General features: G+C 40.6%; 1 protein-coding gene across 2 annotated transcripts; it reads right to left on the bottom strand.

Moving 5' to 3' along the window:
• Nucleotides 1-1,466: 1,466 nt before the first annotated feature.
• On the bottom strand, nucleotides 1,467-16,123 carry rinl (Ras and Rab interactor-like). Of its 2 annotated transcripts, XM_042487335.2 has the most exons (11): nucleotides 15,225-16,123; nucleotides 14,908-15,073; nucleotides 10,773-10,884; nucleotides 9,991-10,063; nucleotides 9,443-9,531; nucleotides 9,240-9,322; nucleotides 8,059-8,290; nucleotides 6,431-7,138; nucleotides 5,982-6,299; nucleotides 5,739-5,870; nucleotides 1,467-4,422 (listed from the first exon to the last, which is right to left on the bottom strand). In XM_042487335.2, coding segments are annotated over exons 1-11 (2,388 nt in total). In that variant the 5' UTR covers nucleotides 15,227-16,123; the 3' UTR covers nucleotides 1,467-3,949. The 2 variants fall into 2 exon arrangements, with proteins under 2 accessions (XP_042343269.2, XP_042343268.2); XM_042487334.2 differs by lacking the exon at nucleotides 15,225-16,123 and having other exon boundaries at nucleotides 14,908-15,200.
• Between the last annotated feature and the right edge of the window lie 54 nt (nucleotides 16,124-16,177).

A 16,177-nucleotide genomic window follows, 5' to 3' on the forward strand; every position in this document is an offset into this window, starting at 1 on the left:
CTTTAAGAGCAATGACAGCTTTCACTTAAGCTCCTTCAACTGCCACTTCAGTTCCCTTTTAAGTGCTTACCATTACATTTGTTGCTTAAATTTCAACTAATTCACTTCTAATGCCTGACCTCTATTGTTGCTTTGTTTGTTACATACGCTCACATTTCAACTGCAACTACAAGCTGTTAACCTTCAACTTAAACTGCTTAAAGTGTTCATTATTCAGCTGTTAATTCAATTTGCTCGAGTGTTTCATCTGCAACTTCTTCATGTTTTTGCTCTGTCTTTACTTAGACTCACTTCCTAATGCTTAAATGTCTCCTGTCAGCTTAAACTGACAACTGCGTTCACTGCAACTTTCAACCAAGTTTTTTAACCTCAACTGCCAGTTAATTCCCTCACCATGCAAACTGTAATTATTAAAAAAAAGCTTTCATACGAATAAAAACCCAGCTCAACGTGTATTTAAAAAGAAAAGGAACAAAGAAAAGAGCAGACAATTTAACAGAAGATAAAACATTACACTTTAAAGGAGGAGGTAAAATAATAAACATGCCATTCAGCTCCTTTATAGAGTGTAATTACTTTAACTGCTTAAACTTAGTTTTAACCGCCACTTCGACAAGATTTTGGAATCAAACTTCAGTTGTTACTTCAACATAAGTGCTTTAACTTCAACTAACACTGCAGTATCTTTAAAATCTTCACTTCTGGCCACTTCACCTCCTCACACACTTCAGCTGGTGTTTCAAACTCTGTCAGCGCTGACGTAACAAACTTTTAGTTGTCTCAACTGCTCGTCCAAATCCTTTAAATGTTTTGATTTTCAACTCAAGTCCTTCAGTTTCAGCTGCCATTTCATCTATTCCTGCGCCTCTCTATCTGCTATATCCAATCCTGTTTGTACTTTAACTACAACCACCACAGCTGCTACTTTAACTCATTTTAGTGCTAAAAACCTATGCAGTAATCAATTTCCACTACCACGCCAAAGCATCCTTAATCCCACGTTACATGTACAGTATTTTTAGTAATTTATGTTAATAATTTAATTATAATCTAGCACGCCGTGTTGTTTTTGTGCATGTGTTTGTGTTCATCGTGTGTAAGAGTGGAATCTCTTAACACAAATCTGCAGCGACTCACCAACTGACCGTTAGTTGCTGAATGCAGTAACAATTTTTCTCCACATTTTGAAAACAACATGAATAAATCAAATGTTTACTCCATTTTTGTTTGATATATTCCCAAGTGCAAATACAGTGACACCTCAATAAATTCAAAGGTGTGTATTCTCAGAACTGTATACCCACTTACAGAGGATGCAAGCGTTACACCTCACAGCAGGTTTGATGCTGCCCTCTTGTGGTCACAATACAAGAGATATTCATGTTGTTTTAAGGCGTCTTGTGAGGCACCAAGTGAACTTGTCTTTGTTAAGTCCTGATTACCTAAAAGAAGAGACTGTGTTTAAGTAGTTTAAAAGCATCATATTTAGTTTTGATCAACAACAAAAGGCTTCACCGAGTTGAGAACAGTAACAAGCACAAAAGATATGCTATAGTAGTAGAAGACTTCATTGCATTTAAACAAAGATACTGTGACATTAGGAAAAGAAATGATTTAAAGCTTAATTTATTGATTTTTGGGTCCACTTTGGAATCAGCTACACCCACCAACCACAAAAGGAAGTGTGTGTCTACTCATCGACAAGAGGCACGTGACAGCTTGAGTTGTAAATATTAGTGGCATCCTCCTCAGTGGTGAACTGAGGCGAACCTGCTGAAGATGCACACTTCCTGCTGTGCAGTTATACAGCTGGCGGTTGTAGTTTGGTATAAAGAAAATAGTTCCTACATAAAACTGCTCAGAACAAGGTCTGTGGATTATCTTGTTATTTCTGTAAAGAGACATTGAGTTTGTCAGATAAGTACCGTCTAAGTCTGTTATATATGAGAGAAGGCAGACATCTCTGTGGCCAAAATCTCCATTGGCAACTCACACCAAAATAATCTACATAAATAGCTCTGTGGGTTAAAAGGAAAAATGTGTATTTTTTGATTTGGGGGTGAACTGTCCCTTTAACATTACTTGCTACTATTTTGTGCAAAGTGCTGTTAACTGACCTGCAGTGATAATAATACATGAGACAAAGCTGCTGCTGAAAATGTAGATGACGAGAGTGAAAGCAAGCTGTACAACCCAAACTGTTTGTTGGTATTATTAATGTACTTTTTTTTAATCGTTAATTTAATTTTCAGTGTATTTAAAAATCAGAAATTACATTAAGTTATGAAGCATATAAAAGAATCCCAAGTCATACAGCATTGTACAAAATATAGTAGCTTAAAAACATGAACGAAACTTTTATTTGTTCCCAAATAAATATAACAGCTTTTGTATAAACTCTTCTCTTCTTTATAACTATAATAGTAAATTTGGACTCACTTCACTGAGTCCACTTGTGACCCCTCATCACAAGTTAAGGCCTTAGCGTGAGCAGTGACAGTGATTTTTGCTTACCTGAATTTTTCATTTGAAAAGTTGTCAGCCCACAAAGGACATAAGATATCCAGTATTTTGCAAGAAAAAAAAGTTAAAGTATCTCTTTACCCTCTAAACAGTTCATTCAGGTTTATCTCAGGACCCTGAAGGATGCATAGTTTCAAAGCAGGGAAAGCACAGGTGTAAGCGATCGAGTTGATTATGTCTCAGTGAGTCACAGTGAGCACTATAGAAGGGCCCGGGACCAGACTCATCGTTAGAGATGTTATTAATTACACCCGTGCTTTTCCTGCTGTGGACACTACTTCATCACTTTAGGTGGACTTGAGAGATAACATGTCCCAACAGGACAAACTGGGGGTTTATGTGGCAGATGTTTGGAGGGTTTATTTGGCTTTCTCTCTGTGGCGGACAGGTCGTCATTATTTGCATCATAGACTTTATATAAAGATGGACAACGTGACAGCTTCCCCAAAGCGTAACTTTTCAATCTTGATTGCCCCCTGGTGTCTGTCTGCAGTATAGGTCATAAAGCCTGCTCCTCAATGTTGGTGAATGGGACGAAACTAGGCCAAACTAAAAACTCCACGCCTAATAAATTTTTCCAAAAGATAGAAGTTAAGACACTGAAGCTAGTTCTCATCACCCTGATGTTTGTTCAAGTTTGTTTTTAAAGCTCTTAATGGTTTGGGACCGGCCTACACTGCAGACTCTCTATCATTTTATAAACCCTCACAAGCCCTTAGATCCTCTACTGCTGGGTTTTTAAATACACACAATCATACGCACAGCTTTTAACTATGCTCCAAAACTATGGAAAACCTTTCCAAAAGCCACAAGAGAAGCAGGCTCTGTGAACATTTTTAAACGACAACTGAAAACCTATTTATTTAGTCTAGCTTTTAATGAATTGAACTCTTGTATTTATTATTTCATATCAACTCTGCTATTTTCACTGTTTTAACTGGTCTCTGTACTTTTGACTTTGACTTTTATATTTTGTTCTCACCACATGCCTTATGACTGTTTATTCTTGTTTTTCCTGTTGCTCTTCTTTTTATGTGAAGCACTTTGAGCTGCATTCCTTCTCTGAAAAGTGCTCTATAAATAAAGTATATTTTTATTATTACTATTAAGTGTTTGTTTTTATGATAACTTTGGTTTTAATGAGTTATTTATTACAAAAAGTGGATTTTCCCCCATGATTGACAACTTTGACAGCCAATGCGTGCACTTGGGCTGCTCGTGATTGATAGGACAGGAGTTTTGGCGGGAACTCCCCCACCACAGATATCGCTACAGAGCAGTCTCTGGCTCTGAATGACATCACCAGTGCAGCACCCGTATCTGGGATATTTCATCTTCACTGAAGCATAGCGGGGGTAAGTGGGAGCATGTCATCCATCTTTATAAACAGTCTTTGATTTGCATTGGACCGTTCTTCTTCTGTCCATTACAGTTCTTCTAGGTCCTCTTCTCCAACTGTACTTAAAGTCTGTCCATCTTTCTGTTTGCTCCTCATTATGACTTGCTGATGACAGTCTGATGCAGGAGTGGAAATCTGTGACTCGTCCTCAGGTTCCTGTCCTCCGCTCATGTCTTTCCCCAGCGGCTGCAGAGCCTCTGTGTTGCTTTCTGTCTGCCGCTGTGACTCATCAGTATTAACAGATTCACATTCTGTCCCACTTCCCTCTTTTCTCCCAGTTGCTTTGTCAGAAATCTGCACGGCCCTCTCTCGACACGTCTGCCTGCGAATGGTCCGTCGGTTCTGGCTGCGCCGTGATTGGTTGCAGTGCAGGGTGCGCCTGCGATGCCATTGGTTAAGAGAGTTTTGGGCTTCCACACTGAGCTGACGCGCGGCCAGTCGAGGCTGGAAGCTGCTGATGTAGTACAGAGAGGCGTATAGAGTTGTAAGGTAGTAGCCACCTGTTGGGGTGGAGAATGCAGAGAGGAAGATGGTCTGTAATTTGTAATCATAAACAGTATATAGAGCTTGCAGTTGGGAGTCAAACCCATATCACCATTTGAAGGCAGAATTGAGTAACACCTGCAACTTGTAGATGCATCGCAAAATTTAGGAAATAAAAGTCTTTTTTAAATTCTACGTGGCTGCTGGCTAGCTTCAGTCTAGCAATTTACTTAATCTGTTCGCATAAAACCTAAGCAATTAATGAGCTACAAAATTTGAATATGATTTCTTTTTTTTTTTTACACATGCATGCATAGAGATTCATGTGTGTTTTGGAGTATTTATGCAGATTAGAATAAAAGGGAAACATCCTATGAAGCTTACCTGGTTGATGTTATTTGGTCATCAGAAAATTATTTAGTTTTTGCAAACCAGGAATAATTGACATATTGGATATTTTATTAACACCATATCATTGTATCTACAGTGACTTAATTTAAGCTGACTGTCATTGGGAGGTGCAGGGTACGGAGGATGGTACGTCACCTAGGCGAGATGGCTGCCAAGCTGCAGACCACTATTTCAGACTTATAAACAACAAAATCTGCTGTTTGAGTGAGTCTTTGCTGTTTTTATGCCTCCAAATGTAAATGTTCTTATAGTGACTCCACTGGTGTGGATAGTGCCACGAGAAAGCTGTTGTGTTTTTCCGAAGACATTTTAAACCAAAACACAAACCCCCCCCGGCCTTCAACTGCAAAATGTCACATGAAGAAACAAATGCTGATGAGTAGGAGACTCAAAATAACCACAAAGAAACATAAAAAACAACAAAGAGATACAAAAAAGCTGCAAAGAGACACAGAGAGACTAGCCTTCATGGCTACAAAGGCACACGAAACCACAGACAACAACAAAGAGGTGCAACACATCAGAGGCCAAACAACGAGTCTGCCTGTTTCAGTCCTATTTCGGATGGCTGGTGGGGCCCTCTGTATGTCTGTGCCCAGGGGCCTGTGCTGAAACACCACCACACGTTAGCCAAACTGTTGTTGAAATGTAAAGTTTCAACTTATCTGTTACATAATAATATGCAAATGTAACATATCACTTGTTGCAAAAACATATAATACCATTTTTACCTTAGTGACGTGTATATCTCTACTTTGTAAACACTTGCATTATGACTTGGTTAAGTTTGCACTTACAACTGTTGCAAGTGAATCCAGATCACATGGCAACTGATGAATCAGCCAACTGATCCACTACAGTGTGTTGTGGTGGGAATGTGTGTGTGTGTGTGTGTGTGTGTGTGTGTGTGTGTGTGCCTTACCCTCTCCCTGCAGCTGTGTGGGGTCCAGCAGCTCCATCATGTAGTCTGTGTCTATGTGTAAGGTGACCACATCGCTACGGAGCAGCACCCATGTGAGGCAGGGCAGGAAATCATCGGCTCCAAACACTTTGTCTGCAGGAAAGGAGAGAAGAGTGTGAATTAAAAGGGTAATAAACAACCAAATACAGTAATAAACTAAGAAATAAAGTAAAAATCATTAAAAAAAAAAAAACACCTGGCTACCTGAACTAGCATTAGCACTCATGCTGTGATAGATGCTCTTGCAGACTTTGAGCAGGATCTGGACCTTCTTGTTCGGGGAGTAGGCCTCATGCATACTAGTCCACCTCTGCTGGATCCGCTCAAGGGTGACAGAGTCGGGAACTCCAACTCCTGCTGACCCCCCTAAATCCTCCACCTCGTTCTTTTCCAGCACACGCAGGTTGCTCCGAAGTCGCTCAAAGCTGCCGTCATTGGTCCGCGATTGATTAATGCAGCAGTAGAGGTGAGCAGAGACGGGTTTCAGAGCCACCTTGTGGAGGGAAAGCTCGACCAGAGAGTCTGCAGGACAGTCGAGCGGTGTGAAAAGAGAAATTAAAGGAGCAATCGTTGATTACTGAGTTGACGTGTTCTGTCAATTATGTTAACAAACACTTGAGAGATTTTCTTTAGTCTATTGTTAGCTCACTCACCGATCTCTGCATCGTTCATGTCAGTGATGCTGTCCAACAATGTCTGGATCTCTGGATAGTCCAACAGCGTGTCCCTCAGTGACGAGAGCGATGACCTCACTTCCTGTAAGAACTCTGACCCCGTGACCCCGCCGGGATCAGTCCCTTTCTTCAGCGTCATCTCCACAAATCCTTTCACAGCCTCCGCAAAAGCCGAACCTTTCCGCTCGCTCAGCTCCTGCACACGATTGCTCAGTCTCTTCTTCGTACTCACCAGCCCGCCAAGAGCCTGCCCGACCGCTGAGAGGCGATACAAGACCTTGTCAGCCAACCGGTGCGCCGACGGGTGGTGTGGGACAGAACATGGCGTTTGGGACTCCTGCTCTTCCTCTATGCTGCTTATCGACAGCGAGTCGAGCTCCAGCGATGGAGGGTGGAGCAAAGAGGACGGTCGCGGCGGAGGCAGCCAGACTCCATCTTCAATCCAGGACACTCTGTGAGGAGACTGAGGCACCGGGCTGCCGTGAGGCTGCAGCTCAGATGCTGCAGAATTTAAACTTCCAGGGGTGGATGTAATAGATAAAGACAGGCTCTCTGTGCTCGCTCTGTGAGGGGGGCTGGAGGCCAAATCTTTGCTGGGCCTCCTGAGGATCACCTCTGCTGGAGCAGCTGGTGTCGATGGGGTCGGGGGGCCACGCGGCGAATCAGCTGACTGGGCTCTGATTAGACCTGGACAAGGACAAAATGGATTACGCTTCTTATTTGCGTACCTACATGTGTAAAAAACAGAATCAATATGGCCTGCACTCTCACAGTATTCTCTTGATGTCTCTGTGGTTCGCAAAAAAGTTTTTAAATTTGCCGCCTTCTCTACTTGGGATAACTTACAGAAGGACCTAAAGCTGTGTGAGCTGATCGCCACGGGGTAATTTAAGTCACTTTTAAATGATTGAGACAATAGCGCTCTTGTGAATGCTACTCAATTTCTCAATGAAATTGAAAATTGCACATATTAATGTATTTGCCTGTATGTGTTGCATTTTAACTGGACTTTGTGCTCGCTCTTTGTAATGTGTCACAGTTGTATTCGGCTGCTATGTATTGTTGTAACTATGTTTTATGCTGTTCTCTTGGCTATATCGCTCTCGTAAAAGATATCTTAAATCTCAGTGAGTCTTTTACCTGGATAAATAAAAGTTATATTTATTACCAACACCATATGGGCAACTGATTCCACTTCAAAAGCACTTAATAAATTATGGAGCACAGCGAACAAAGGGACCCAAAATCAAAATTACCCACATAGTTTCAAGTGAAATGATGTGTATGAATTTGTCTTTTGTGTTAAAAGGGCCAATGCTGACAAATTTATAAGAAAATCTCAAGTCTGCATGCTAAATATGAAAATGAGGCTACAACATCATGAACTGGCAGTGTGAAGAAGGCAATTAGCTTAGCTTAACATAAACACTGGAAGCATGGGGAAACATCAAGCCTGGCTCTGTCGAGGGGGTAACACAACCAGCTACCATCTACAAGCTTTACTAATTAACAGCTTATATCTCTTTTGAATAATTCATACATACTCAAACAAAAATGTAGAAACAACAAGTTGTAAAAGAAGTGGTCTGGAGCTAACAAGTGCTCACCAGAAGTCTCCGTACTGGCAGCAGAGGGCTCCTGGTCCAACGAGATGGCTCGTTTGCTCTGTAGTCCCGCCCCTGCCCATGTTCTGGTGGTGCTGAGGCGCCGCTCTCGTCTGTAAGTTGATGACAGCGTGGTGCATTGTGCATCAGTCGCTCTGTGGGTCAGCCAGTCATCTCCATGTTCACGAAGGTAGAGAGGATTAATGATACACAGCGCCCCGTTGGTGGAAGTCAGCTGAGGGAACACACACACACACACACACACACACACACACACACACACACACACACACACACACACACACACACACACAGGTATCAACACAGTGAGGAGACAGGATGGTGTGAAACATTGCTCATCACAGTGTGGCCATAAAATAAGCTTGAAGCCTAAACTTTAAAGCCAAATGAATACATTTATTGGCCACTTGGAGTATCAGTGGGAAAAAAAAAATGTAAACACAACAAAGACATATTATTGATTTATGAAGCTGATATTGCAAAGTGTTCGCAAACAGTTGCCTATTTATGCATCCAGCAGACATGGAGCAACATTTGCATTAATTTAGAGTCAATCTTCTGTCTACCTGGTGAGTGCAAGTCTAATATTCGCTCTCCTTTTAGCTCTGTTTTAGCCTCCACCAACTCTGGAGAAAATATCTTGAACACTAAAGTTGATGAATCTCTGTGGGTTTGTTTTTATGAGTGACTCCTTTTACATTACACATAGTTTTTTGATCAGTTGCTATTATAAAAATATTTATAAGTTGGTAACTTATAAAAAAATATAAAAATAACTTTTTGTCATACTTTCATTCACATTCATACTGTAGTACATAAGACACACATTCCTCCTCCAATGTGCTCTTAATGGCATTTGCAAGAATCAAACCCGACTGAAAGAAAAGCAGAGCAAAGGAGTCTCAAAAACAGTGGATTACAGCCAATGCCTTTATGAGCACTACAAGGAGGCAGATGAACATGATTTATTTTTACAGATTGTCTGTCTCATGTACTACTGTCAGGATATAGTGAGAGTTCAATAAAATATAACATTTTTTTAAAAATAAAAGTTACCAAGTTAAAGTTTTTAGACATATGCAGCCTGACTTGCAAACACAAAGAAATAAGGAAGTTGTCACCATCACTTGTACTTTTACGCACACACACACAGTATATAGTACCTGTATGGAGCACATCACGCTGCTTGGCTCGCTCTGTGTCATTTCATCAGGCTGTTGGTCAGGTGGTGTGCAAAGCCAGGTTTCTGCATGAAAGAGGTGTTTCAGGTTAGACAGTTTTTGAAAACATCTTTCTGGTTTTGTGTTTCTGATGTTGCTTCTGGGAGAGGATATGAGACAGAAGGTCACAGAGATGGAGGACTCACTGGGTTCAAGTTTAGAAAGACGATCTTTGTTCTTCTCGGTTACACTGTAGATCCAGCGAGGAATGGAAAGACACACAGCCAACACATCCCTGACACACAGGAGGAGAGGACACAAATTATTAGTTACTCATGAGATGAATAACCCATGTTTGTAACCAATGTGCATTTTCAATTTGAAATATACCAAACTCCAACACAAAAGTTTAGCTTTTAGTGATTGTTTAATCAAAACTGAAACTTTCAACTTCATATACAGCAAGTTCCCAACTTTTTTTTATAAAGAGAAAATTCAAATTAAAAAATGAGTTAATGAAAACAGCGCCCTGTTTTACACAGGTTTTACACAGTAAAAGTTCCTGCCATGCTGACACTTCTTCACACTTTTAAATTAATTAATTTTAACAGCAATCATTAAAATAAAACGCTGATACAGGCAAAACAGAATTGAATAAATGTCAATCAAAACATCATGATGGAGCCCAAGTTCAAATGGGAGTTCAAACTGACACAACAAATAAAAAGGCAGCAGTGATACTGCAGGTCCTTACCTGGTCAGAGAGTAGAAGAGCACGAGCTGAGTTAAGTCAGAGAACGACAGACGAGATTCAGACAACTGGAAGACTGACACGAGAAACAGAGAGAGTGGGCAGAGTTACTCGCATGTTCTGTCGAAAAAATACATTCCTGGAAACACACCAGAGCTAGAACCAGGAAGAACGAGAGGGGACTTTTCAAGATAAGCCAATGTGACTGATCAATTTTATCTTCACGCTCGCCATTATGTCTGTTACTATCTGATGCTGTGTGCTTTCCAGCCTGTGATTTTAGCTCCACTGAATGCATCTGCAGTGTCAAAAGAGCAGCCCTAATATGAGGCGGTCTAATTGGTAACTTAAGAGGAGTTTACAGTTAAAGAAGCCAGCCTTTGCCGTTTGAGAGCCGGTTTGACAGGACGTTGAATTGATTACCTGCCCTCACCTGTTACAGCTGAGTCAGGTTTGTACTGTCAGTTCAATGGCAGAAAGCAGAACATACGATGTTTTTGGTTAATGTTTATCAGTCTGCTCTGTCAGTTGCAGCAGACGAAATGATTCATGAAATAACCACTAAAAGTCACACAGAGGGAACCCAGTGACTGCGTGCACACACACGCACGCACGTGTGCACGCACGCACGCACGCACGCACGCACGCACGCACGCACGTGTGCACGCACGCACGCACGCACGCGCACACACACACACACACACACACACACACACACACACACACACACAAAGGAGAGAGAGTGAAAGAAGTACTGAGTGTGTTTGCATGCAGTTGGTCCATACCTTTCCCTGTGCTTTTGATATTATAATCAACAACTGCTTCATTTTCTCCTCCAGCAGACACACACAGCAGGCTGGGCTGAGACGTCGCAGAGTCCTGCACAACCAGGAAACTCTGGAGGGAGACACATGGTGACTCATTTTAGTATGTGCAGCGTTACGGAAGCCTGTTGAGCAGGAAAACGGTTTCTTTTAAATCCTAACAATGGCAAGCTACACAGCGGGGCTCCATGGCAACCAGGCAGCACAGAGAGACACAGTGAGAGATGACAGACAGCTGGATGGACCAAAAAAGAAAGAAAAAGTGTGGTGAAAAAAAAGTGCTTCAGTGTTTGTATGACGAGGCTGGATTAAAATGATGTTGAAATTAGCCATGATGACAGGTTGTCACCAAACTAACAGCAAATTTCCCCAGGACTTCTCGCTTTTTTCACATTTCGTTGTGTTTAGAAGAAGAAGAAGACGTACTTTATTCATCCCAGAGGGGGAAATTTTATTTTTTCACTCGATGTCTGAGTGACGGGGCTGCCCATGGTCAGGCGCCCCAAGCAGTCAGGGTTACGTCCCTGTGGACTGACCGCTGCCCCATTATTTCAGTATTCCAGTATTTAAATTATTTCTTTTTTAAAACTTTTCTTGCATTTACACACATTCAAAGCTTTTGCCAATGGCAGTAAAGACAACTTTGAGTCCTCTTGATGACGCCCCAGCCAACTTTTCGGGAATATTCGTGACAGAGGTGGAAGTATTGTTTTGCAAGTTACAAGACTCAAGTCTTAAGTCAAGTCCTAAGCTTTGAGTCCCAAACAAGTCCTAATGCACTCTTCACTAATCATAATGCCATTTTAACAGAATGATTAACTAAGTATTAGCTCACTGTGTTATTTTAAGCCTTGACTTCCTGTTCTTTGAGTAACTTCTGTTCTGTTAAACAAAGTTGGAAGTTGTTGCATCTCCATCTGTATTTTCAATTAGCTTTTCTTTGTGTGGACCAAAGCATCATTTTAGTACGCAAACGAAATTATCTTTGGTCTAATAGTTTACAGCTGGCACCCAGTAGTTTTTTTTTTTTCTTCTCAAAAGGCTCAGTTCCAAGTCGCAAGTTAAGTCGAGCTGCAAGTTTTACTCGACTTTGTGAAGTCAGCAAATGTGTGACTCAAGACTGATTGAAATCCAGTCCATAAGACTGCAGTTCAGTCCATCTGCCCACAAAAACCATTACATTTGAAAGCCAAAGAAAGAGCTTACCAGTAAGATGACCATGAGTAAATCTAAGCTCGGTCTTTGGCTGTTTTTTCTTTATGGTTCACCTCAGTTCTGTCCAGCAGTACCCAACAACAACTAATGTTACTTAAAAGCATCCACATGACATTAAAAAACTGCCATGGCTGAACATCGGGATTGCTTCAGCCAGGAGATGATCTACTTTTTAGCCGTGATAGAAAATTTGTCCAGTATTTTGGTTCATGACCAAAAACCTGCAAAACAAATGCCCTCTTCTTCAGCTGTACCTTACGTTCAGCCCTAATTAGCAAATCTTAGCATGCTAACATGCTGGTAAACATTATGCACGCAGAACACCAACATGTTAGCAGTGTCATTATAAAAATAAATAATAATAATACATTTTATTTATATAGCACCTTTCGTATATGGAATACAGCTCAAAAAAACAAACTTATATCAGTTTTGGTTATTTTTTTACAAAAGATATCTGCGTATTTTGTTTTGTCTGTGATTATTTCACTGGTTCACAGCAGCCAGGGCTCAGGTGGGAAAAGGGTGATGTCATGTATTTCCCTGCACCTATCAGAGTTTAGCATAATTTAAATCAAGGTCAGATGACAGTCAGTAGGTTGTTTGCTTGTGCTCCCAGGTCACTGCCAATTCAGTCTGAATAAACCACGTCTGTAAAGTCCCGATGAAGCTGAGTTTTTCAATGAAGCTGTCTGATTATCTTCAGAGGCTGTTTTCTCACTGATGTATTTTTTCATAATGTATAATTATTTATTATACTAAGGCACAGAAAAAAACAAGTGTCTCAGTTGTAGTATCACTCATTGCTTTTATACACTGGCACTTCATTCGCAAAGATGTTCTGTTTGTAGTGACTACGGGTTTGATCACATTGCCTTATTTGGAAACAGAGACTAAAAAAACAGAATATGCAGCTGGTTGAGACACAACTAACACGGGTACAACAAAGCACATGCAATAGCAAGTACAGAGAACCAACGGCTCAGTCATGTAGTTACATCACCACAACCGAAGTCAGAGGTGCTTTCAATTACTTACACACACACACACACACACACACACACACACACACACACACACACACACACACACACACACACAGGAAGTGGCTGTCTTTCTCAGTGTGATCAGAAATAGAGACAAATTTACTGCAAGTCACCACACTTTGAGCACTTACACGTACTGGCAGTAAAGTCGATACATGAGCAATTACTCTGTTGATTCATAACGGCAACATTTAGTCAGTCGTGCATCTGATTCATAGGAAAATGTACTGGAAAACATTCAAGCAGAAATTAACATATAAACTGTTTTGTTCCGCCATTAAAAGTAAACCAAATGAGCATCCTACAACCACCATGAGATACATTGTTTCACGCTGTAATTAATATTCACAGGAGCTTTTCTGTGAGACTCTCTTGTCCCTGCCCACTGACCCCATACTCACGTGTCAATGATTTCCAGTAAGAGTTTTGAATTGAGCAGTTGTTTGCATATCAGCCTTTTAAAATGCCTTTTTATAGAATTTTCTGTCCTACTCGCTTTCTCCCTTTGCTGCGCATCCGCCCATTTTGCAATGGCTTTTCCCTGCTATGCACACGCTTTTATTCAACACGACTTCTGCATTCAGCCCCCAAAGAAACGCTTGCTGTGTTATCAGATGTCAAACAGAAAAGGGAACTAGTTTTATGTCACAGAGGTGTGCATGTCAACTTTCAGACCAGCCAACAATTTAAGTAAAGCATGCAGACATCCCAATTGTATGTTTGTTTTTGAGACCCATGTTTGAAGCATCATAGTTTCATAAAACACTGGGACTGTATGACTGAGCTGATACAAACTGGGTTACAAATGGATGACAGGGTCAGATAAAAGTGATGCAGAGAGATGGAGAAAGTAAAAGACTGACAGTCAGAAATGAAAAAAATCTAATTCCACATTAAGAGGCAGATCAAGCAGGTAAAAAATAATTAAATGCTCAACAAAAGTAACCTTTCACCCCTTGTCTGTGGAAAGCAGTGGTGGAATGTACCTAAGTACATTTACTCAAGTGCTGTACTTAAGTACAGATTTAAGGTACTTATACTTCACTTTAATCTATTTTTTTCATGCCCTTTTATATACTACTATTATACTTTTTTCTTTACAATATTTATGTGAAAGCTTTTGTTACTAGTGACTTTATAACTAAATGTTTTCGTATAAAAAGCATTAGAAAAGTTTATAAAATATACTGTTTTGTTATAAATTAAACAAACCAGTTAATACAAGTATGGCTGAAACGATGAATTGATTGCCAGAAAATAAATTGGCAACTACAGTATTTCTAATAAACATTAGTCGTTTTCTCATTTATTTTAAATAGTTTTGAGTTTTCTGGGTGTTGATTTTATGTATTTTTTTCTAAATTTGGGTAGTTTTACTTTTAATACTATAAGTACAAGTTTCTGATTGTACTTTCTTACTTTTACTTAAGTGAGATTTCCAATACAGGACTTAAACTTGTAATTATTATTTTTTAATTGTGTTTTCACAGTGTGGTGGTAGTACTTTTACTTTAGTAAAGGATCTGAATACTTCCTCCACCACTGGTTGTCAGATTTGTCAAAATGAGACAAACAGAGCTAGTGAACAGCGTCCAAAGGCGTTAGCCCATTTCGGATGAGCTGATTAGATTTTAGTCATGATATAGATTCAGTATTTTAAATGTAGTCGTTATATATAATACCAGATGCTTCAGGCAAAATCCAAAATGTGGGACTTATTGAACTGTGGTAGGCTTCAGTTTGTTCCAAAAAAGTAGACTCAGTCATTATTGGAGAATAATCTATCACTTGAGGTAAAGATTTCTATCACATTCACCAGGAGGAGGACAGCTCACCCCAGCAGGTGTTCCACAGATAGCAGCGTGGGCCCCCTCTCTGTCCCAGGGGGCCCCGGGGCACCAGGCCTCTTGACACCCCTTCAGTTGCTCCAGCAAAGACAGTCTCCTCCTGCTGCTCCTCCACGGGATGGCTGTTGTACCATTAACTGGACTGTGGAACGCCCTGGACGCAAACATACGGACACATGTACAAACATCTGCATCCATAATCTATTAAATAAACAACACATACAGTCATATGCAGACAACTCACAGATTAAGACAAAATTAAGGGTAAAATTTTGACTGATTTGACGAAAATGGTTGGTACTTACATGTGTTGGTCTGCCTCAGTTAGTTCATATATTTTCTCTCCTCTACTCTGTTGGCAAATTCATCCACATGTTGCAATCTTCTCTTCTTGAACTCTTCCTATCTGCAAGGTGTTGCTTAAGAGCTCAAAATACCAACAGGGCTAAAATAGGAAGCTCACATCCTCCTCAGAAATACATCCTCAAGAGGGTTCCTGCTGTATTCTGCTAAATATTTCAAAATTCAGGTGACTGTCGCATGGCTGCCACGTTTATCTTTCTACTGCGTATGCTGGCATTTATTGCACTTTCAGTTTTCATGTCAAACAGTTCAGCTGATCTCCCACCTTCTTGGTCCTCCCCTCCCCTTAAGTCTGTGTGTGGTTAACCCAGCTCTATGCACGGGTGAACACCGAAAAGACAAGTTCTCTAAAGTGCAACAAGTGGTTATTTTTTTCTCTTGCAGCAGCAGCTTCTCCGTCTCCTGCTCTGAAATGGTGAATGATTGGGAACAGAGACTGGTATTTCACCACAACTCTGAGATTATCCGTGCTCTTTACAGATTTTATCTTGCAGCTGTGGAAGAAATGAACACACAGATGCACACACTCTGCTGAATCCATTAGATAGAGATGTCAATTTGCAGAAAATATTAGCTGAAAATCTTTTGTACATGTAGGGTGATTTGCCGGATAACCGCATATAGAGGTGTTGTTGATTGGTCAGCATTTCCGTGGCAAGAAGACTCTCTGTCTTTCTTTTGTATGCATCATAGTCAAGCTTTCTGTTTCAACCATTTCCTGCCAACACCATGAGCTGTATAACAGCAATGATCCATATGGCCCCAGTGAAGCAAAACCAGAGTGCAAAACCAACTAATAACCCTCAGCAGTATTAGCCTACTTGACCACTTATGGTCATTTTTTTGTAAAGTTGCTCATTGCCTTCTTATGATCTTGAAAGAAAGCCAGCTTAAA

The sequence above is a fragment of the Plectropomus leopardus genome, chromosome 6 (genome assembly GCF_026936395.1).
Source record: "Plectropomus leopardus strain MGB_pleo_1.0 chromosome 6, ASM2693639v1, whole genome shotgun sequence".
Classification (NCBI taxonomy): domain Eukaryota; kingdom Metazoa; phylum Chordata; class Actinopteri; order Perciformes; family Serranidae; genus Plectropomus; species Plectropomus leopardus.

Excerpts from the sequence above, each read along its gene's own strand:
- rinl (XM_042487334.2), bottom strand. The coding sequence starts at position 15,117 with ATGGATGCAGATGTTTGTACATGTGTCCGTATGTTTGCGTCCAGGGCG. Across the intron at positions 9,532-9,990 it reads CTCTTCTACTCTCTGACCAG|GGATGTGTTGGCTGTGTGTC; the intron begins GTAAGGACCTGC and ends CCTGTGTGTCAG. Across the intron at positions 9,323-9,442 it reads TCTTTCTAAACTTGAACCCA|AAACCTGGCTTTGCACACCA; the intron begins GTGAGTCCTCCA and ends TCTTTCATGCAG.